This window comes from Montipora capricornis, chromosome 4, assembly GCF_036669925.1.
Source record: "Montipora capricornis isolate CH-2021 chromosome 4, ASM3666992v2, whole genome shotgun sequence".
Classification (NCBI taxonomy): domain Eukaryota; kingdom Metazoa; phylum Cnidaria; class Anthozoa; order Scleractinia; family Acroporidae; genus Montipora; species Montipora capricornis.
The window spans coordinates 19,764,170-19,787,655 of NC_090886.1; the positions used below are offsets into that span (position 1 = coordinate 19,764,170).

General features: G+C 40.0%; 1 protein-coding gene across 1 annotated transcript in view; it reads left to right on the forward strand.

The window, feature by feature from the left end:
* LOC138045723 (clathrin heavy chain 1-like) overlaps positions 1–23,486 on the forward strand; it is a 49,811-nt gene that overhangs the window by 25,861 nt on the left and 464 nt on the right. Inside the window, exons 10-31 of the mRNA XM_068892314.1 lie at positions 1,459–1,551; positions 4,745–4,930; positions 5,496–5,633; positions 5,739–5,831; positions 6,883–6,954; positions 7,200–7,380; positions 7,665–7,735; positions 8,404–8,496; positions 8,602–8,727; positions 9,058–9,323; positions 9,594–9,705; positions 10,837–10,959; positions 12,588–12,733; positions 12,858–13,041; positions 13,718–13,910; positions 18,113–18,270; positions 18,409–18,573; positions 19,797–20,072; positions 20,524–20,805; positions 21,405–21,686; positions 22,010–22,231; positions 23,088–23,163. Coding sequence (XP_068748415.1) covers positions 1,459–1,551; positions 4,745–4,930; positions 5,496–5,633; positions 5,739–5,831; positions 6,883–6,954; positions 7,200–7,380; positions 7,665–7,735; positions 8,404–8,496; positions 8,602–8,727; positions 9,058–9,323; positions 9,594–9,705; positions 10,837–10,959; positions 12,588–12,733; positions 12,858–13,041; positions 13,718–13,910; positions 18,113–18,270; positions 18,409–18,573; positions 19,797–20,072; positions 20,524–20,805; positions 21,405–21,686; positions 22,010–22,231; positions 23,088–23,163 — 3,538 coding nt within the window. The remainder of the gene's footprint in view (positions 1–1,458; positions 1,552–4,744; positions 4,931–5,495; positions 5,634–5,738; positions 5,832–6,882; positions 6,955–7,199; positions 7,381–7,664; positions 7,736–8,403; positions 8,497–8,601; positions 8,728–9,057; positions 9,324–9,593; positions 9,706–10,836; positions 10,960–12,587; positions 12,734–12,857; positions 13,042–13,717; positions 13,911–18,112; positions 18,271–18,408; positions 18,574–19,796; positions 20,073–20,523; positions 20,806–21,404; positions 21,687–22,009; positions 22,232–23,087; positions 23,164–23,486) is intronic.

Sequence of the window (23,486 nt, forward strand, 5' to 3'; positions counted from 1 at the left end):
GAAGCTGCAAAATTCTCAGCCTTAAATGATGAATTTCTGTACAAAACTGGTAATGATGAGCCTTTTGCTGAAACAGACGCACAGGCCTTGGACACCAAAGTTGTTTGCATTTTTTTACCTATCGGTGGTGAGCATCACGCTTTACTTAAGTATTCATATAAAAAATGACTGAAGGAGTTAAAGACTCAATTTTAAATGGTGAATGTCTGTACAAAACTGCTAATGATGAGCCCTTTGCTTATGAGTTGTGTTTTTTAGTTTACGACTAAACGGATGCACCGGCATGAAGTTTGTTTGTTGTTGCTCTCAACCCTTTCATGTTCAGATTCATGTTGATTTTGATGTTCAAAAGGTTTTTGTGTGCCCTTGTTTGTAAACTGAAATTTTTTGGCTTAAAAACACAAATAACCAGCCGGAAGGACTTTGCGCCATTAGAATAAGCTTATGTTCACATTTTGTGCTCTTTTTATGACGCACCGACCAGCACGCACGCAAATTATTATTTTCACATTCACATTGTTTGCATCGCAGACGATTTTGAGTAAACAAAGACAAAGTGACAAAAGAAAGATGATAGGAGAACCCATAAATACTGAGCCTTTTTGCGTGTGTGTTGACGCGCATCTGCGTTCTTTTTGATGCGTTTATGCGTTTTGTGTATGCACGTTTTTGGCTTATATTTTGGTTTGCTTATCTCCGAGCTGCACTGTAAAATTTCTGGAGAATTTGCAAATTTGCCAGGTGTTTGCACCTTTACTCTTTCGAAGAAAAAGGGCTTGCAGTTGCCACTTTGCCGCTACTTTTAATAAAATAAATAAAGAAATTACAAAATTATTTTTTTTTGGCGTGAATTTTCTTTCAATCTGAAAGTAGGGTAATTGTGTCGTAATTTGGTAGCGATGTTATGTGCACAACTCCTTTGATCATTCGCCATTTTCAGTGGTTTCTTTACACACGTATATTGCAGGCTCATATTTTGTTTTGCTAAACTGCTTACAACACAATGCAGCGTGACGATTTTGTGACTAAAATTTGCGAAAGTGCAACTACATTTTCGTATCTTGTCGCAAAATTGCGACTGGATTTTCTCGTTAATTTCGAGCTCTGGTATTCATAAGAAGTAATGATGATCTACAAAAAGTGACTTTCTTCATTGGTCTCATAAACCTGTGGGAAGCACATTTGACCTCTTTCAAATTAGCAACACTCCTCAAGGCTTCAAGATTTTTGTATGAAATGTCCAGTTCTGGTTTTTAACCTTACACTTACCAGGTAACACTTTAATAGATTGAGCCTCTAAGATGAACATTGTTATATCACCATCTTTCGATTGATGGCCTTAAAGGCCATGAAACAACTTGTTAACTGAGAGGCACATTTAAATATTTTTTCAGCAGTTTTTTTCATTTTAGTCTGTGTGAAGTAAAACTTTTTTTGCTTTTTATTCTGTTGAAATAGTTGGAATGCAGTGAAGAACTTGGTGATCTTGTAAAGCAGGTTGACCCAACTCTTGCCCTTTCAGTTTATCTGAGAGCCAATGTGCCCAACAAGGTAAGGAAGGAACTTGAAGCACTAATTGGGGACATGGTAAACTGAAATCAACAAATCAACTTGTGAATACATGAATGGAGGGTAGGTGCCATAGTGCAAATGAGGTGATTGGCAAATCTAGCGAATTAGCAAGAGGTAACCATGGCAACCTAGCCACAGGTCAACCTCCCAAACTTTTTTGCTCTAAGCACATCGCATATCAGGGATGCTTGGAGGGTAACTGACCCGTGGCGGAAGCCATGGAACATCTCCTCAAGGCCAATCTCCAAGCACCACAAGGGCACAACGTACCATCAAACCAGCTTGATAGTAGGACTCACTACCAGGTCTGGTGGACTTTGGATGTACTGTTTACAGGCATCTCTCAGGGTTCGTACGTGTCTTGAAAACCCTTGGATTCCAGAAGTCCGATTTCAAGGCCTTGAAAGTACTTGAAATCGATTTTTGGTCCTTGAAAGTCCTTGATTTTTTATTGATCAAGACTGAAAAATATTAATGCGTGAATGAAGCCATTGAAAACAAATGGTCAGGTAAACAAAGTATAATGTTCTCGAATTTTGCTTGGTTTGTGGTAAATTCTTACTAAAAAAAGTCCTTGAAATTTCAAAGTAGGGTCCTGGAAAGTCCTTGAAAATCCTTGACTTTTTGGCCTTAAAAAGGGTACGAACCCTGATGGCTGGAATGATAACCTGGAACACCACAAGATTGGAGGATGGAATGTAAGCATTAAGAAACAATTTGTCTTGTCAATGGCTGACCATTAGCAATAAAAAATAAAGTGCCTGGACGACTGTCCCGCACAGACAAGTACTGCGTGACTGCACTCACTGCACAAATGGATGCGGACCTACGACTGAACGACAACCCTAACACCCCTGTCTGAAGGGGTCAGGTTTTGATGCCTCAATTCTGACCCTCAAAACAAGATTGCATTTTTGGCACATCCACAGATAGGTGCAACTCAGGAGCAAAATTAATTTGCTTAAGGACGACACAGTAAACTCTGCTGACCTTGGGAAACCAAAATAGGCCAGGGTACACACCGCTTGAAACATACAGTCATCATAGCATGAGAGAACTTAGCCTGACCAAATCATTCTTAGTACTTCAGAGGAGACTGGAAGTCGCTGTGAGGTGGAAGAGCAGCCCTGCATGTGATTAATTTCTTTGATAACTCTCTGGAGCATGAGGCAATTCTTTAAAGGATCTGGAAAACCTTGATCAATATTAAGAGAGTGGACCCCAGGAAGGTACACCTATTCCATTATGGACTCCTGCCACATTCTCTGCTTTGAAGGAGAAAGCAAACTGGGCTGCCTCCTGAAGCAAGACAAGCCATGAAGAAGTTTCATAATTGCCAGGTCATGCAAAGCTTGAGAGTTCAGGACTGCTGATGACTCCAAACATGGGCACTTAGAACCACTGGGCACAATTCTTTGTAAGCAATGGACAAACCAGCATGTTGAGGGAGCCAGCGGCCATTAAACCATTCAGACCCCAAGAAGGCCCCCGAAACCCTAGGAACCAGAAGCACCCCAGCCAACAATCACAGCTGGGGGTGGCTGTAGTGAAGGTAGTAGAAAGAGGCTGAATTGACGGTATGTGCGAAGAATGAGCAATTTGCATTTTAAGCAAATCAACCCAACGGTTAGGGAAATAGGAGCCCAGAATCAATGATTATATTGTGAGGGCCTCGATGCAATTCGTGATGTCTGAAATTTGCAGTTTGGGTTTCTTAGATATGGATGAAAATACCAAATGTCTGTCCAGTAGCTGCTGGGATTATGGTTCTTGGACTGAGATGTTCTCAGGAAGCAAATCCTCCAGATTTATATATTTTCCCGCAACTACTTAGGAAACTACTTTGTAAGGGATGGGCAACTAGCCGGGGCCCACCACAAACAGCTGATTCAAAGAAGGAGCGTTAAAAGGAGGAATGAAAAATCGAAGGCAGTGTCCAAGTTTTTGGTTACAATCGAGTGAGTCAGGCTTGTTGGGAGTGCAGACACGGACAGCAGCATGCCAAAGGATGAAACAAACGAGGGGACACTCAAAAGAGCCAACATACCTGAGTTGCTTGTCACTCCCAGTGACTAAGCCACGTTGGCCGTTGATGAATTCGCTGAAGACCACAGATCAGCAGAGCTAGTCTAGATAGTGGGGCCGGCCATCTAAGGCTGAAAAACCTCCATCAGTAGCATGTGGCATCAAACTAGTGGATAAGCCACCCGAAAAAGTGGAAACAGTACCGTTATTTTGCATGGCCTTATTCACCATCAAGGATAGTGCCTCGGGGATAGAGGCAGTGAAGTCCAGGGACAGGACATAGCTTGACCCTCAAAATTTTGACCCAAGCTTGATGAAGCCACAAAAACCTCAGGAAAAGCGACTGAAGGAGCCAATGAAGTACAAGTGGAAGATTTGCCTGGCAACATGCCGTCCCTGCTGTTACGCATTGATCGAGACATCATGAGAAAAAACAAACTAGCAAAGAGGATGACAAAAAGGTGGAGTTCAGGCAACACCGAATAAAGGCAATAACTGGACCAAAGCAATAGCAAAAGCAAAAGCAAATGGCAGTAAACCCAAGCAAGAGGCAAGCACAAGTGCAAACAATAGCAACAGCACACATGCAGTGTCAATAGCCGCTGACCAGCAGACCGTTCCAAGTTAACTTTGCTTATTAATAACCACATTTAACTCCAATCAAATCAAATGTTGGTTTTTGAGAAGAGGGAAAACCGCAGTACCTGGAGAAAAACCTCTCGGTGCAGAGTAGAGAGCAAACAAACTCAATCCACATGATGCTGATTCTGGGAATCGAACCTGGGCTACATTGGTGGGCAGTGAGTGCCCTCACCACTGCACCATCCCTAGGTATCCTTTCTTTCCTTTCTTCGTTGGTTGTTTGTGCTGTGGCCATGTGACCCATTGTGCATGGAGTAGATACTTTATATTGGATTTAAAATAATATTGTGATCTGGCCAGGATTGTTTTATTTCCTTTAATTAAAGCCCTATAAAAAAGTTGAAAATAATACTACATGTAACTTGCCCATTGTGTTAAGTAAACTTCCTGACCCACTCACCCAAGGGGCCCTTTACTTGCCTTGGCCTTGGGGCATTTCATGTGTCGTTGCTGTATTTAAGTTTGAGGTTTTGGAATTGGTTAAAATCAACTTGTTACTTTGCAGGTGATACAGTGCTTTGCTGAGACAGGTCAATTTCAGAAGATCGTTTTGTATGCTAAGAAGGTTGGCTACACCCCTGACTACATTTTCCTTTTACGTAATTTGATGAGAGTCAACCCTGAGACTGGAAGCCAGTTTGCAACCATGCTGGTACAAGATGAAGGAGAACCATTGGCAGATCTCAACCAGGTATATGATATCAATTTTTTTGAGTTGCCTCACCTCCTATTGTGAAATTGGGGTGTTCTCATGGCAATGGATTAAATAGGTCAAGGCTGAACTTTATTGGTAGAAACAGAGCAGGCTCTGATCTTCCTATTACATCACATTAATGAGTGCAGCTTGTTAAGCAATTATTGGGGTTTCATTTGGTACCGCAACAATGCCGGCATGATAAACAGTGTTGTGGAGTTTATCCTTCTAAGACATTCCCTCCAAGTTGTTGGAACTGGTTTGAGCCATCTTAATACATGTATTTAAGATTCCACTTCATAGAGGTGTCCATTGAATACAGGTATTCTTTACAGTCAGAAATGTGGGGGGGAATTTGGGACATTTTGTGCTACTGTTTGCTTAACCCTTTCACCGCTGAAGAGTCCCGCCTTGACCAGTGAAATCGTCTTAATGTTAGACAGAGTAGAATCTATAAGTTGTCACTCTTAGGAGAGAAAGGTTTTATTAAGAGAGAGTGTCTGCTTAACATGGGGTCTGCTCATGACATCTCTGACTGCCTCTATCTGGTTGTGTCTCATAGATTGTAGATGTTTTCATGGAAACCAACCAAGTTCAAGCTTGCACATCGTTTCTCCTGGATGCTCTTAAAAACAACAGACCCAGTGAAGGCCCACTTCAGACCAGGCTACTGGAGATGAACCTACTTACAGCACCTCAAGTAAGCTTTCAGACCAGTTTCTTATTAGAATGTTGGCCAAGCATTCTTTAAGTTGATCATGAATTCTTTCATTGTGCAATACTCTGTTTTATTCAATGTTACTAGGTCGCAGATGCCATTCTAGGAAATCAGATGTTTACCCACTATGATCGTGCTCACATTGCTCAGCTCTGTGAGAATGCAGGGCTGCTTCAGCGGGTAAGTGTCTTTAGATGCTACTGGCTTCAAAAAACGCTTTAGTCTCAGTGGAGCAATAGAACCACATCCCAGTACTCAAGTGATAGACTTATGCAGAAGTCATTTGCCTTTGATTAATAACATCCATAACTGCATTACATTCTTTGACCAAAGTTACAGGGTAGCTTACCTTAAGGGACAAGAAATAACTTGATAACTAAGCAGTACACGATTTGTATGATTGGGTGATTATGAAGAAAAATGCCCTTGCTCTGCAGATGCAAATTGTAACAACCCCTCAGATGACACGAAATAAAATGTGGAATTAAAGTGTTTATTTTTTCTTAATGATTTTCAAAAGGTGGTCTCTCAAAAAGGTTCAGTAGCTACAAGCAAAATGGTAAACATACAGTAGCTATCATCTCAGCAGGCCAAATAGGGCTTAATGACATCATGTTTACAATATTTGATTTTGGAAAGTGAAAGCCCACTAGTGAAGGTTCAAATAAATAGCAGTAGCTAAAATGGATTTTCTCTGAGACTATGGTTACTACTGATTTTTGAGCCCTCAGTGAAAACAAAGGCGAAATCTTTTTAAACTTCTCAAAAATAGACTGGGATGGTAAAGGATTGTATGGTCCCTAAATATGCACAAAGGAGGTATCCATGGTAACCATGGAAGTGAGACCCACTACTCTTCCCCCTAAAAAGAGAAATTTAGATAAATAAATAAATGTTTATTTAACCCTCTTGCAGAGCAAGCTCTGTAAATGACATCATCACCGTGAGAGAATTTCGCAGGATCACTTACCTATCCAAGTACTTACCAAGAAACCATTGAATCTATAGGGAGGGAGGCCAGTGTGCAAGAATTTGCAATGATTTGCTAGCAAGGGCAGATAATGTTTCTGCAACAATCTGCTATTAAGCATCAATTTTCAGCCGTGAACACTCCCCTGAGAGTCACCTCTTAGGTCACTACTGTCAGAGGGAAAAGACCACTGCATGCACTACTTTGAATCTAACTATGCTAGAAGAAACTAGTCACATTTTTTACTACTGTCTTTTATAGGCCCTTGAACACTACACGGACATTTTTGACATAAAGAGAGCAATTGTCCACACTCACCTTCTAAACCCCGAGGTAAAGCTTTCCATCTATGTAAAAAAAATGCAGCTAGTGACATTGTGTCCTATTTTTTTAGGTTCTTGTGGCCCAGTGGTAAAGGCAGCACACACTGTGTAAAGTAATCAACTGGTTGCGTTCTTCCATTTCGGTTTCTTTATAAAACTTGCCATGTTTATCTGAATAGTTACACAACCGCGTAAGCTGCAACATGTGAGCTTTAAAGTTAAACCTTTCCTTAATGACTGTCTCTTATTTTGTAGTGGCTTGTTAACCACTTTGGCTCTCTATCAGTGGAGGATTCACTAGAGTGTCTTCGTGCCATGCTCACCCATAACATTCGGCAAAACCTGCAGATCTGTGTCCAAGTGGCAACCAAGTACCATGAACAACTTAGTACCACTGCCTTGATTGAACTGTTTGAGTCTTTCAAGAGTTTTGAGGGTAAAAGAATGATGGACTTAAAAGTGATTTTACTTAAGAAACCAATTAGTATGATTTTTACAGTCTGTAGATGCCAAAGTTCTAATTAACTAATGTATGTGCAAAAGAAAGTATAGAACTAAACCAAAATGAATAAGCTGAAAGACTTTTTGTGGGTTCCAAGTTTTGGAAACAAACAACCTAAATCTTCATCCATTAAAAAAATGAAAAAAATGCATCATTGAAAAATTCACATAAGGGTCACTTGCAAAACTTGAAAGCTATTTTGCTTGTTTCTGTTATAGGTCTGTTCTACTTTTTGGGATCCATTGTTAACTTTAGCCAGGAAGCTGATGTTCATTTCAAGTACATTCAGGTATAACTAAATTGAGGAAGTGACTTAACAATTGAATACCTTTTCAATAAAATTATGAGGTTTTTTTGCATTTTGTCAAATCGCAGCAAAATTCCAAGAAATGTTTACTTTCTTTCTTTCTGTCATTATTTTCTCACAGGTAAGGGTACAGTAAATTACATGAATATAGCCAAAGCCAGGGGTCTTAAATGGCCAAATGGTCTGCAGGGAAACAGAAAATAATGTACTTGAGTACTGGCAAGAATTTAGGCACACAGACTACACATACAGTGTGCACACACACACTTGCTCGTTATACAAATTTGATCAAGGTTTCATTCTCCATTGTTGGTAAAGCTGTTGCCAAAATGAGAGCAATGGGTTGAAAAAAAAATATTTAAAACCCTTTTGAAGCTGTTAGCTTCATTCTTTTGTGAACCACTTGTTCCATGTGATAACATGAGTGCAGGTCTCCAAATTTATTTGCATTCGTTCCATGGAATCACAACTTGGATGTGATAGCTTTGTCAGAAAAGTTCCCCTTATAATACTTGTAAGTTAATGCAGCAGCTTAAAATGACTTGAATGGCAGCATACAGTGTAAGAATAAACATGGCCTACAACTTGCTATAAGTTTACCTTAATTTTCAGTAGGCAAGATTGAGTCTTAGGCTGTACCACTTTTCTAGGCTGCTTGTAAAACTGGTCAAGTGAAAGAAGTTGAAAGAATCTGCAGAGAAAGTAACTGCTATGATCCAGAAAAAGTTAAGAACTTTCTCAAGGTAATTCCTTTACTTATATGTTTTTCTTTTCTTCTGCCATTTTGTCAATTCGTTTGTCACTCCAAGGCGTAGTGTTTAATAGTCTACCATCTTTATTTTCTTCAGGAAGCCAAGCTGACTGATCAACTGCCACTGATCATTGTGTGTGATAGATTTGACTATGTTCATGACCTGGTTTTGTACCTCTACAGAAACAATCTTCAGAAGTACATTGAGATTTATGTACAGAAGGTGAGATGAGTTGATGTTTCATGACATAAAATGGTCGAGTTTTACTACAGTAGATCGTTAATGCCCCAAGTGGATTTTTAAACTTGACGATCAAGTGAAAGCTTTGTCTTAAAGCTTAACTTAACCAGCTTAGTTTACGTCTGATCTCAAATGAGAGGTTTTTGAAAAGTGTGGAAGACGAAGAAGAAAACTGTTCCATGTCCTTTGTGCATTTTTATTCATACACATCTTGAGAACGTTTCAAGAGAAAGAAAATTTGAAATTTCATTTGTTGTCAGATATATTGTTAAACACACCAGAGTACGTAATCTGGTTTTGCTGTGATTGTAGGTAAATCCATCCCGTCTGCCTGTTGTAGTAGGAGGCTTGTTAGATGTGGACTGCTCAGAGGATATCATCAAAAGCCTGATGATGGCTGTACGTGGCCAGTTTTCAACTGACGACCTTGTTGAAGAAGTTGAGAAAAGAAATCGTCTGAAACTTTTACTTCCCTGGTTGGAAGCTAAGATCCATGATGGTTCTGAAGAACCAGCTACTCATAATGCACTCGCGAAGATTTACATTGATGCCAACAACAATCCAGAAAGATTCTTAAGGTTTGTTTCTTGGTACAGCCAGACAAAGTGATGAGATTTACAGAACTGATCCAAGACCAGCCAGATGCATGCCCAATTATTTTTTTCATTGTATTGTTTTTTTTCCTTTACCAGTAGCCTGAATATTGCTATCCTCTAGGATTTTCTTCAATAAGTTAAAATCACAAATAATTAGTAGTGACAAACTGCAATAATGTTGAATGGCTGACTGTCCAGGAGGGGAAGTCTTGTTTTTAAGTTGGTCTTACGTATGCTTCATTACTTTTTCAGGGAAAACCCCTATTACGACAGCAAAGTAGTTGGCAAGTACTGTGAAAAAAGAGATCCTCACTTGGCATGCATTGCGTACGAAAGAGGGCAATGTGATGCTGAACTAATAAAGGTACTATATAAGGAAGGATTACGTTTTTGCAAACGTTGGCCGTGTAGCACTTATATTTGAAAAGAATAGACCTTCGCGATTGCTGCCATGTTGGATTTGCTATTGTCATGCAAATTAGCTACACACTTATGAGGGGGCAAACAACACAAGTTCGAGAGGTTATAACGAACATCTTAGCCACACAGATGATTCGTTTCTCGTTCATTGAATGTTTATCACTAAGTAGTAAAATAGGATGGTTACACAAGTTACTTCGATGTTTTTTTAGTGAAAAATGAGCAGAAAACGAAGTAGAACGTCAAAATGTCAAAGTCAATCAAAAGATAAGATTATTATAAAAGGTACTTAATTCTAAATTGTAAAAATGCACTTTTAGTAATTTTATTTCAGTATTTCGACGAGCTGATTTTCCGCAATTTGCCTTTTTTTCCAATGTTTGCCTCCCAGCATATCACATGGCTAATTTGCGTGACAATTTGAAAACCAACATGGCAGCTATCGTGAATAAAGCCTATTAACTGATTAGAGTGTAATGTGAATTGCTGTTTCTACCCCATATGAACCATGTGAGCATTAGCCCTACTGATGGAAATGGGCCCACACAAGGACAGAGAAAAACTCTGACTAGGGTGGGAATTGAACCCACGACCTTCGGGTTAGATCACCGCTGCTCTACCGACTGAGCTACAAGGTCAGACGGGAGCAGGCCATGGGATTTGAAGATGTTTCGTCACGGCAATGAACATGTACAAGTACAAGGAAGGATTACGTTTTTGCAAACGTTGGCCGTGTAGCACGTATGTTTGAACAGAATTAACTGATTAGAGTGTAATGTGAAGTGCTAAGTTTCTACCCCATATGAACCATGTGAGCGTTAGCCCTACTGATGGAGATGGGCCCACACAAGGACAGAGAAAAACTCTGACCAGGGTGGGCCCATTTCCACGCTCACATGGTTCATACGGGGTAGAAACTTAGCACTTCAGATTACACTCTAATCAGTTAATTCTAATAAAGGTACTATATAACTTTCCACCAAATGTGAAGCTGTTTACTCTATCCATTCCAAACACAATCAATAACCTTTTATTTAAGAGAAGAAAACTCATCATTTTATTGTGCTTTATGAAGGTTTGTAATGAAAACTCGCTGTTTAAAAGTTTGGCAAGATACCTTGTCCGAAGAAGGGACCCAAAGCTTTGGGAAGAAGTGCTAAATGAGACAAACCAATTCCGCCGACAGCTCATCGATCAGGTGAGTTTGATCTCTTGCTTTGTTATAATTTGCACACTGTTGGTTCTGTTACCTGTCTTAAAAGGGGACATAGTTATTACTCGGTTGCCATATGGCAAACCAGTAAAGGATTAGGTCGAATTTCTCCGTTTTTTTCCTGTGTTGGTAATCGGAAAAGTTGCGAAATAGGGTCTTTCCTGTCACTCCCCCGCTAAGTATTGTCTTTGTCTCTAGAGTCTTCGGCGCGTATCTTTGCTTGCATTTGAATAAATGAACGTTTCAAGTAAGTCTCAGACCAATGGTTGGTTTTCACTCACGTGATCAACAGCCATGTTTTTTAACGAAAACAAAAGAATACTTTTGCATAATAAGAGGTTAAATTTCCGAAGGATTTGGTCGGGGCTCCAACATGGCCACCGTTTCTTTGTTTAGGGGCTCCAACATGGCGGCCGTGACGTCACGAGAAAATCGAGAAATCCTGACAAACCCTTAAGTGGCCAAGCCCTATTAAGCGACCACTTTCCATTTCCCCGAAGGTGGCTGCTAAATAGGGGTTTGACTTGTATATTCATTTGCACTCAACTCTGCACAGTCTTCAGGTAGAAAATAATAATTGGAAATGTGACTAATTCTTGACAGGCACGAATTATTTGAAAGAAAGCTTTTGGTCTAGTTTATGCTTTATTATTCAAGAAAAAGGTTTGATCCTGAACTCCGTTGAGAAATTTATTTAGTTGCGTATGGTTTTTGACACTAATTGTGTTTCTTTTTTGCACACACGGAATGAAACAGTAAGATTTTTGGCCTCTAATAGCAAATCTGTTGTTTGTTTCAATAAAAGTTTTGGCTGGAAAAGGTTTTTGTGAGGTTTCTCTGCCTTTGTATTAACTAATTTCCATACGTGGGTTGAAATTTGATATGGGAGCAGTTTTCACAACGATGACAGGAATTCTTGCTGTTTGGTCATTCTGGTGTAAAGTGCGGTTAATTTGGGAAGCCAACAATATTTCTTTAAGCTTATCTACTGTGCATTTATGTGCAAATTTAATTTATGCAACAATTATTTACAAACAACAAGCTATTTTAGTTTCGTTCTCCGGACTGATAATTTGTTGGGGTGTTGGGAATGAGTACTTTGAGGAGGACAAACACGTACCAAAGGCAACCCATTTTACTCTCACGGAGCGTCTACTTTTACATTTAAAGAAATGCAAGCTTTGGCTTGCAAAGGGACCTGGCATCAAAGTACATGGACTAGCCAGCTTAAGCAACCTTGATGGTGACAAGAATGAGAGAAACATAAGATTTAAAGATCAAAGACTACTGCTTAGCAATCTTTGCACAATTTTCCTCCCAAGAATACCTTGATATGGCCAAATGTGAGCTTATAAGGAGGACCTGAGCACCAGACCAAAAAATTTCAGTTTTGTTTCCATACATCAATGTCACCTATTATATGCCAGTTTTATTCCTGGGAAGTTGGTATTCACTTTCAATAGGGAATATCTTGGAATAATTATGAAACTGGAATTAGAATAATGCAAAGTTGTTAATTTCTAAGGTGACGTTGTTGTGGCTGTCTTCATCTTGCTTGCTCAAGATTTTTTCACAAGTCACTCAATTGTGTGTGAACGGTTTGATCTCCTCAGGTTGTACAAACAGCACTGTCTGAGACTCAGGACCCTGAAGATGTTTCATGTACTGTCAAGGCTTTTATGACAGCTGATCTTCCTAATGAGCTCATTGAACTTCTGGAAAAGATTGTTTTAGAGAATTCTGTTTTCAGTGACCATAGGTAAGTTATAACATTTTCTTTGTTTTTCAACCCTAATGTTTTGTTTCATCCCTTTTTAGATTCATGTGACTTCCGCTGTTGTTCGTCGTGTTAAAAAAAAAAATTGTAATTCATTTTTCCCTAGAAACCTTCAAAACTTGTTGATCTTGACCGCTATCAAGGCGGATAGGACACGAGTTATGGAATACATCACCCGCCTGGACAATTACGATGCCCCAGACATAGCAAGCATAGCCATTGGAAGCGAGCTCTATGAAGAAGCTTTTGCCATCTTTAAGAAATTTGATGTAAACACATCTGCTATACAGGTATGTGGTAATTGGTAATTACTAGTTGCATTACACACGTGTCAACAAAAACTAGGGTCAAGGGAGCACATTAATATGATGTTCCCATGGGCAAAGAATATTTCAACATTCCCACAGGTTAGGATTGGATTTATATAGAGGTCTTTTGTCATAATAAACCAATTTGACAGGTACTCATTGTGGAGACTTTAAAGTTGAACGTTCTATCAAATCGTGTTTGTGGATCGTTTAAAACAGAAAATTACAAAGTGGATCACAATCAGCAAATCACAATTTGACCCACTACAGTGATCTCCAGCAGTGAAAAATTCAACAGTTGTATTGGCCAGTTGATAAAAGATGCAATGACAAGAACAGTGATATTTTCATAGTGCTTACACATACTTTTAACTGTAAATCTGGTTGGGGAACTCAGACTCATCTCGCACTCGTCTCGCACTCGAAGAAATGTGCGTTCTTTTATAAAAGAAGGATGCCTCTAACAAGGTTGTGTGGGTTCAAATCCCACTGAAGTCGCATTATTTTGTTAACTGGATGAACTGGGCCTGGAAAATAGAAGTTGACATGTTTTTTTTTTCTTACAACTATGAAGTTATTTGTAATTTTTATTGCGTTTTTTTTTCTTACGTGGCTTCTGTTTCATCTGGTAAAAAAACCCTTTGGATTTCTGTCTTAGGTGTTGATAGAAAATGTTCAAAACTTGGACCGTGCTTATGAGTTCGCTGAGCGGTGCAATGAAGCAGCAGTGTGGAGTCTGCTGGCCAAAGCCCAGTTGCAGAAGAATATGGTGAAGGAGGCCATTGATTCTTATATCAAAGCTGATGACCCATCAACTTATACAGAGGTTGTTGAAGCGGCCAACAGAGAAGGTGAATAAGCATTAAATTTTAATGTAAATGCCGGGACTGAATTGATGCTCAAGTAGGATGAAAGTCACGTGCAAAAACAGTGCACCGTTTTCACCTCTCTCTTCACCGCGAAGAGAGAGCCTGCTCGTAGGCTATGCACCTATGCAAGAGACAAACCTTTAACCCTCCAATTATACTAGTGTGGATGGTCTTCCACCCAGTGAGAGTAGTATGTGATTGACGGATGCGTAGACCAATTTTATTCAAAATGGCGGCCACTCGGAGTAAGTCAAGATGGCGCCTGTTTAATGAGATACAAGCCATGTGAGCCTATGGCTGCCACTCGGCATAATGCAAGATGGTGCCCCCGCGCCTAGGGGTTTTTAATGACATTTTTGCTGTAGGCTGACAGTTTGTTGCCCTTTTTTAAGACTGAGATTTCTTTTTTGATGATGGCTTAGTGTATATAGTGGGTATATTTATAAAAACGTCAGTGTGGTCCTTACCTTCCACCTTTATTCATTGTCATTTCAAGTCTGAGTTTAAATTGAATTTATGCTTTGGTAAGCACAAAATCTGTAAGGCAAAACAGGGAATGATCACATTTGGAATGGCATTGGCTTCTGATCTTTCATATTCATCACTTTTATGTCAAAATCGGTTCAACTGTTGGATCATTCATTACAAGTTAACCTTTTTAACAGTTAATTTTTTTAAATACGAAATTGAGGCTCAGATTAACCAAAGTTTTAAAAACATACAAATAACATGCCCAGGTTGAGTTTATTAACCAACGTCTTTATTTTGTTCATTTGTGTTTTTGTTTTGTGAATAATACAGATAAAGGTAAAAGAAATGTAAAACTGCAGTCTAACAGGACAATTAACTCGACTACTTAGGAATGTTTTTCAACATTAACAGTGTGGTTTTCGTATTGCATGATACTCTGACCAATAACTCCTTTTGCAGTCAAACTTGGTACATCACACAACACAACTTTAATGAGAACGTTTTCAGGCTCATCCCCAAAATTAGACGCTCTTATAAATTATAAATTATTATTATTGGTATTGGGTCTTAAAGGTGGTACTATGATAAAAAATCTCCTTTTTGTTGTACCGGGTTGTAAGAGTGTAAGTCCGTGGTGACAGTTGGCCCGCAGCGTGTACATAACTCACAAAAATAAACAGGTCTGTTGGAAGCGTGCTTGAGTTTCAACTAATGTGCCCCAAAATCGGCAAGAATTTGTGACGCTGATGAATAATAAAGCAGCTGCTATTTGCAAAACGATGGAATTACCTGGTGATAAATAGCCTCGACTAGGAGAGTGAATTTTTGACTTCGCAGAAACAATAGTCAACCTCAACCTTGTGATCTTTGTGCTGAATTTGCACATTTCTTGTCACACTTTATAACACTTGAGAGAAGAAAAAAAGCAAACTGACCAAAAATAAACCCGGTGACTTGCCATCATTTGACACAAAAGTTTTATAAATCAAGAAGAGAGAGGACAGCTTTTAATCAATTCTTTTTTCGAGGGGAACTGAACACCTATGGCAAAACGATTAAACGCGAGTAAATCTGAGCGAGACAATGGCCGCTGAAAGTATCGAGGATCTTGGTCTACAGGCGAATCATTCAGTCAGCCCCAAGCAGGAATATTCGTTCCTCTCATTTCGCAATAACTTCACCCAGTTCCCGAAGTTGTGAAGATGAACTCGCTCAAAGGCCCAATTGCGAATGATCAGCAAAATGAAGCACATCTATTGCAAGCAGTTTGAGTAGCCATTATAATCCACAAGAAAATTGTGACTACACAAACTACAACAGGAGACATTAGGGAGTTTAAGAAACCAAGAAGGCTACGGCGACGAAAACGTCACTTCAAACTATTAGCTTGAGCTATCCTAAGTGTTTCACGATGTTTCCATCTTGTTTATGTTATACAAGATGGACGAAGTATTCTATAACCAGATTCGTACGTACGGATTTAAAGAAAAAAGAAAGAACAAAAAATTAATTATTTCCTCTTTTAGGGCCTTTTTGATTTATATGAGGCGAGCCACCCCTGTTAGACGGGCTGGGGCCCGTTTCTCGAAAGTCCCGAAAAGCCATCTGTGAAATTGCCAACCGCTTGTTTTGGAAAGCCGATCTTGTAACATGTTTTCAAGTTAACAAAAAGAAAAATAATTGTGAAGTTTGACGAATTAAATGCTCTCCGTTCTTGATTTACAAAGGGAATTGCGACACCCGAAAATGGCCCGTTAAGTTTCGGGACGTTTGAGAAACGGCCCCCTGGCCCTGTAAAAGGCCCAATCAAGGGCTGAAGTGTTTGTATGGATGATTCCAGCCAGGTTTAGCGGGATGAATTTTAGGTATTTGTTTACGTGTCTTGTAACCGTCAACGTCACGGGGTAACTGGTGAATTTTCTTGCTTTGGTTCGAAACGAAGGTTCATTTTAGCTCTAGCAAGTACGGAATGGCATTTTAAACAAAAGATGCAAAAATAATCCTGTGATTATGCAAATCTGGCTACGTTTTCAGGGCAACCCACACGTCATGAGAATTTTTCATCCCAGCAAACCGGGCTAGACCGTTTATCAGAAATTTTCAGCCTGGCTTCCCGAGATCTCGGCAAAGCGGGCCAGCTCGCCTCGTATAAACAGGTGATATTAAACACTTAATGACTGGTCCCTCGGGAAACAGTTCATTTTGTTTCCCGAGAATCTCAATGTTTCCCCGAGGCGCAGCCGAGGGAAACATTGAGATTCGAGGGAAACAAAATGAACTGTTTCCCGAGGGACCAGTCATTAAGTGATTTGTTATATAGCAAAACAAATGGGTCAAACATTTTGAAAGAAGCGCCCAGATTCCAGCGACAACATCAGGCCACCTTCAACTGCACGCTCTGATCACGTGCAACAGCGGTCAACATTTGGCGGGTAACAGTGAACTGTTCCCCGTTTGACGTAATAGTTTTCGCAATGTTGCCCGCTCATGGCATTTGGCGGTAAAAAGTTTCATTGTTAAATGCCATGTGACCATGAACTAGCCAATGAATGGGCGCGCTGTAGCGGGAAAAACTCCAGCGATATAACAATACTGCTTTTTGGCGTTGTCTTTGCCGTAGCAGTCGTCATTTCTTAAACTCCCTATTGGGACGATAAACGGGTTGACCGCCATTACTCGTTCAGTCACCCTCGAAAATAGAATTGATCAAAAGCTGTCCTCTCTCTTCTCGATTTATAAAACAAGCGTCTTAACTTGCAAAACATAGAGCTTGACATTCGAGGCGCAGTCCTTGAATATATGAATTGTTCAACAAGGGAGGTGACATAAATTGCTGGGAATGTGATTTGGTCAACAAACAAATTGATGCTAATTGTTGGCAACTTGATTCTAAATTGTGAGACTTGCTTTATTTATTAGCGGATTTGATATTTTGTCACATCCAGCGTAGCATAAAGGGAACTTGAAAATGATCAACTTGTCAGCCTCGAAGCCAGTGTTTATTGGCTCACAGGCTCCTTCTCAACTGGTTAACGTTAACACAACTGGTTTGGCAAACTTCCCTCGACTGTTACTTAATACAAGGAAAGGTTACGTTTATACAAACGTTGGCCGTGTAGCACTTATATTTTGAACAGAATTAACTGAAGAGAGTGTAGTGTAACGTGAAGTGCTAGATTTCCATCCCATATGAACCATGGTCGTGGGTTCAATACCCACCCTGGTCAGAGTTTTTCTCTGTCCTTGTGTGGGCCCAGTTCCATCAGTAGGGCTAACGCTCACATGGTTCATATGGGATGGAAATCTAGCACTTCACGTTACACTACACTCTCTTCAGTTAATTCTGTTAGTTAATTCAGTCGCGTACAAACACATTGCATTCTTAAACTGGTGAGTCTTTGATGTCATTTTCTCCTCGACCCAGCTCTCGCAAGATTTTAAAGTTAGTAATGGCGGTCCATTAAATAGGAAAATTCCAGTGAAAATAAGCAAGTGTCTTTTCGAGGTTAAGGCTTAAAGCTTGGGTAACTTAGTGTTTAGTTAACATAGTTTTGAAATCCAAAGGAAAAAAATATTTGAATTTTTTATCATAGTACCACTTTAACTTATTTAATTCATTGATTTAAAATTGCCCCTTCGAAAAGAAAGGAAACCAACCTTTATTTTCCTATCCAATTGATCCCTTATTCTCACTGACCTTTTCATTTCGTTAGGAAACTACGAGGATGTGGTTCGCTTCTTGCAAATGGCTCAGAAGAAGGCTAGAGATTCCTTTGTGGAAACTGAGCTCATATTTGCCTTTGCAAAAACAAACCGCCTTGCAGAATTAGAGGAATTTATTTCAGGACCAAATCATGCCCAAATTCAGCAGGTTTGACGACATTTTATTAAAACGGCCACTTGAATGAAATCGTGTCAACTCTCTTTGTTTAAACTTCGTTCACAAGAGATTTGTGTTCAGGTAATGTTCCGTCGAAAGGCTTTTTAGTGCTTTCTTCTTCTCTTTTAGGTTGGCGACAGATGCTTTGACGAAAAAATGTATGAAGCTGCCAAACTTCTGTATAATAACGTTTCAAATTTTGCCAAATTAGCTTCAACTTTAGTTCACTTAGGAGAATATCAAGCTGCCGTGGATGGTGCCAGAAAAGCAAACAGTACTAAAACATGGAAGGAGGTGTGTATAACAGTCGCATATGAAGCGTTGGTTTGTGTGGCTAAGGAAATCACTTGATTCTTTTTAGGGTGGTTGGTCGAAACGACACTGACGGTCTTCGGGCGGGAGAAGGCCGGTGCTCTGACCTCCACAAATCATTAGATATTTAGGTTGCTAGAAATGGTGGACTGACTTTCAACATGGCCCATTGGGTATGGTGAAAACGCACCCAGCACGTTAAAATAAATGGGCCCACTATTATCATCCTTACTGGTTCCCGTGGTTGTGGCTCCGCGGAAATGATCTGAAACCTGCTTCTGGTTGCGATTACAACAATGTACAGCATCCAGAAGTCAATAGACAGTTGTTACTAGGTGTTGGAAGAAAGTAAAAAAGGAAGTTAAAAAAATTCTTCTCTTGTCCAAATGTTACATTTACGGTTTTTTTTTTCATGGGTATTGTCATCCATTTTCAGTGCAAACATATCAAGTACGTGATTGCGGAATATATGAAAGACGTGTATTTTGAACTGCGGTAGTCATGATTCTAAATGAGCATGATCTTCGCAGTTGAGGAACTGAAACAGTTCCATGCAAACGAAACCTGAAACAAATCCAGGCTCAAACGGGACTCGAACTCATGACTGCAACATACCGAAAACATTGCTCTACCACTCGTCCCTCGTGCAATCTGCAATCTGCAATCTGATCAGTTGCGAGTTCGTAACTGATCCTGTACGACGTGAAAATATTCAGTAAGTAAACCCCTTCGAACGGCTGGTATGTCGGCTGATAATGTCCGCGGCTGAGAGAGATGAATATTTGGCCGAGAAGCGAAGCCTCGAGGGCAAATACAAAATTTTGAGGACAATCTCTCAGCCAAGGACACTGTCAACCAACATACCAGCAAGCCAGAAAGGGGTTTATTTATATTATAACGCACTCATTAATTTTCATATCGCGCAAAAAAACCGCTCGTAAAAAGTCAGTGTTAATCTGATGGAGATGCTTCGCATTATTTTGATATGCTTTTCAAAATTTGACGAGAACGAAATCGTGTCTGTCAAGGAAAAAATCAAATCATTTTATTTGTTTCTGCTAGTCGAGGGGTTTTATTTACTAAATATATTTGTCGGTACAGTTGCAGGAAGTTTCCTTTTTTGGCTTCAGCGTTTCTCATTCGCTAAAACACTTGATGCAAGAAGAGATTATTCATTTAAGTTATCCTTTCTTTCTTTCTTTCAGGTGTGTTTCGCTTGTGTGGAAGGAGAAGAGTTCCGTTTAGCTCAGATGTGTGGACTTCACATTGTTGTGCATGCTGACGAATTAGAAGAGTTAATCAATTTCTACCAGAATCAAGGCTACTTTGAAGAGCTGATATCCCTGATGGAGGCAGCATTAGGTCTTGAACGAGCACACATGGGCATGTTCACGGAATTAGCAATCTTGTATTCTAAATACAAACCCACTAAGATGAGAGAGCATCTTGAGCTCTTTTGGTCCCGGGTCAACATACCCAAAGTAAGTGGTTTTTAAGCGAAATTTAGGAAATTTCACCCGAACCGGAATGTCCTTCGGAGGCTGCACTGTTTGTTCTTTCCTGTTAATTAAGAGAACTCAAAACCGATTTTACATTTTCACTCTGGAAACTGTACGATTTAGAAGGATTCCACTGCATCACCAAAAAGCTATGTTATGGTAGGAATTGAAACAAGAATTATTGCTGAGTACTGTCTTGTAATAGATAACCATAGCAACAACACCGTGACCCCCATAGTCTATTGCCGGGAAGTGATTAGCCGTTTAAAAAGCTGAGTGCAACTAAGTTTAAAATTACAGATTCTCCGTAGTGGTTTCAGGGCTACCATCATACTAGGAAAACTTAACGGTTCCATGCTTTTCCGTTTCTAAGGTGAGAAATAATTTGAAACATAATGATGTCTACATCGCACATTTTTGTCCTCGTGTTTAGGTTCTCCGTGCAGCCGAGCAAGCTCATCTGTGGTCTGAGTTGGTGTTTTTGTACGAGAAGTACGAAGAGTACGACAATGCTGTTCAGACCATGATGACTCACCCTACTGTGGCGTGGAAAGAGGCCCTGTTCAAAGATGTCATCTGTAAAGTAGCCAATATTGAACTGTATTACAAGTCACTGCAGTTCTACTTGGACTTTAGGCCAATGCTTATTAACGATCTCCTTATGGTGCTAACTCCCCGAATGGATCACACACGCGCTGTTACTTTTTTCAAGAAGGTAAACTCAGCCGCTTTAAGTAAAAGACGGAACGTTTGTCGCCTGAGAAGTAAATGTTAAGGTGTAAACGTTTTGTTTATGCTTGTGAAATAATATGTTAATGGCAAGTCAAATGAGACATAACATTGTCAAAAATTACCACTGGCAGAAGGAAACCAGTTGACCCTGTAAATAGCGTGGAAAAATTCTGCTGTGGCCTACCGTGCGCAAATTGAGCCACTGACAAACCGGGAATCTCGCAGATTGTCTTTGTTTGCTTGGAAATGCTAACATTCTTCATTGTCTTCCAAGTTCAAATATTAAAAGATCTATCTTTTAAGCTGAACTTTGTGTAACAAGACATTGAGTAAAACTACTTTGACACCATTTATCGCATTTTGATTCTTTAGACATTCCAGGAAAGAAATGTTTGCAACCGTTTTCAGGGTAGTTGTCCATGCCATAAAATCCTAGCCATTCAAGAGTCAACCAAAATGCTTTTTGTATTCGTGAAAACTGCTTGGTAAATAATACAGGAAGTAGTTCGCTTATGGATGTCTCCACAATTTAGTTTAACTGGCCATCGCCGTTCACGTGAGGCATTTTCTTTTTTGTTTCAGGTTAACCATCTTCCTTTGGTGAAGCCATATTTGCGCTCAGTCCAAAGTCATAATAATAAAGCTATAAACGAGGCTCTGAATGATCTTTTAATCGACGAGGAAGACTACAATGGTCTCCGTGCATCCATAGATGCATTTGATAACTTTGACAACATCGCTCTTGCTCAACGGTTAGAGAAACACGAGTTGATCGAGTTTCGCCGCATTGCAGCATACCTTTACAAGGGCAACAATCGCTGGCAGCAGTCGGTGGAACTATGTAAAAGGGACAAACTTTATAAGGTCAGAGCCTTGTCTTTTCTTTTTTGAAAGTTTCTTTGGTGGGAATCGTTTGCTTCGTTTACTGTCCTGAGGTTTTCTAGGGGACATTGTGGACTGTAAGCTCTGTTTCAGAGCGTTTCTGAAGCTTTAAACTCGATGATTCAGGGACAGCCTTGACCTTAAAGGCCCCGTTCTTTTCACAGGAAAACTATTGTTTGGATTTTTAAAACAAACAGCCATTTCAAGTGATTAAGTGAAGATTGAATTGATTTCAGTTGAACGCGAAGAATTTTGACTTAGGCTGATTCTGCTGGGGGCGTAATTAGGTAACTTCTGTTTTGCAGGATGCCATGTTATACGCCGCGGAATCGCGTAACTGCTCCATTGCCGAGGATCTAATTCACTGGTTTCTGGAAATAGGCAACAATGAGTGCTTTGCAGCCTGTCTTTTTATGTGTTACGACCTGCTCAGTCCTGATGTGGTGTTAGAACTGGCATGGAGACACAGCCTTGTTGATTTTGCTATGCCTTACATCGTGCAAGTCTTAAAGGAGTACATTGACAAGGTAATCGTTGCTTCTTCGTTGAATTATGTTTCAAATTATTATTAACAAATACGAACTTTGGGCTGAGCTGTGAGTGGCGACCTCGACCTGTCCATTGCACCCGAAGTTTCCTTTTTAGTCAAGCGTATACGACTTTGAAGTCCAGGGACTTCATTGGACTGTAATTCTATTAACATTTAGTGAGAAATGTAACACAGGCCCCCTCGGTCGTCTCTGTGCAAGGCCACTATTTGTAAGCGGTTTTGATCGTTCGTATCCGCGAAGACTGGAAATTTGACCATTTTCAGTTGAAGGTAGCGCTTTATCTTCATTTATTTTAAGACCTTAAGACCCGAAGTGCATGGAACGAATACTTTCTTCTCCATGCAAGATGGAGTGACGTGAAGTCTCGATTCATGGCACCTTGTAGATTCTGTACTCTACAGAATAATACAAAATAAGCTTTCAACTTTGACGTTAATCCGCGGGATATTGGAGAATTGTTTCTAAAGTTCTAGTAGCTTTGTAAGGCGCATTTTTAAATTCCCAGAGGTTAGAAATCAGGAAGGCTCCTTTGCCCTTGCATTTGTGTCGATGAAGTCGCATCACGTTTCAAACTTGTTCGAAACCCTTGCGATCGCCCCCCCCTTCCCCCTCGGTGTTCGTAGGATTACGCAGAAATCGCATTTAGTTCACACTTGCCTTTGAGACTTGACACTGAATAAAGTTCATCGTTGCGAATTACTGCGAGGCGAAAATTGCATCGAGACCCCGCGAGAAGTCTCAGTGGAAACGGACCTCCAGAAGACCGCTAGTTCCCATGGCTTCAGTAAGCAGTTACGACCATGCAATGCGTTTCCGTATTTTTTAATACCAGGTTAACAAACTTGCCGTGTCAGAGGCTGAGAGGAAAGATCAAGAAGAGAGCAAGCAAGACCAACCCATCGTGTTCGGTATGGTGTGCAAAGTGTTCTGTTTTTTTATTTACTAGTACTTGCTTGGAAAGAGAGGATTGTGTGACAAATCTTAAAATTCAGGTGACTACATGGAATTATTAGCGTTTCGAGGATTTGAATTTAGTGTGGCATTGTCTGGTGTTTTCAGTTGGTACGAGGTAATCTGTAAGTTTGCCTTTACCTGTGACTGCTTAAAAAGACTGCTATGTTCCACTCCACTTGTTAGCTAAGGAGGATTTAAATATCATCATGACCTGAAATGATTGAATATTAGGGCGACGACAAGTAGATTCGCAATGGTTAATTAACTAGAATTACAC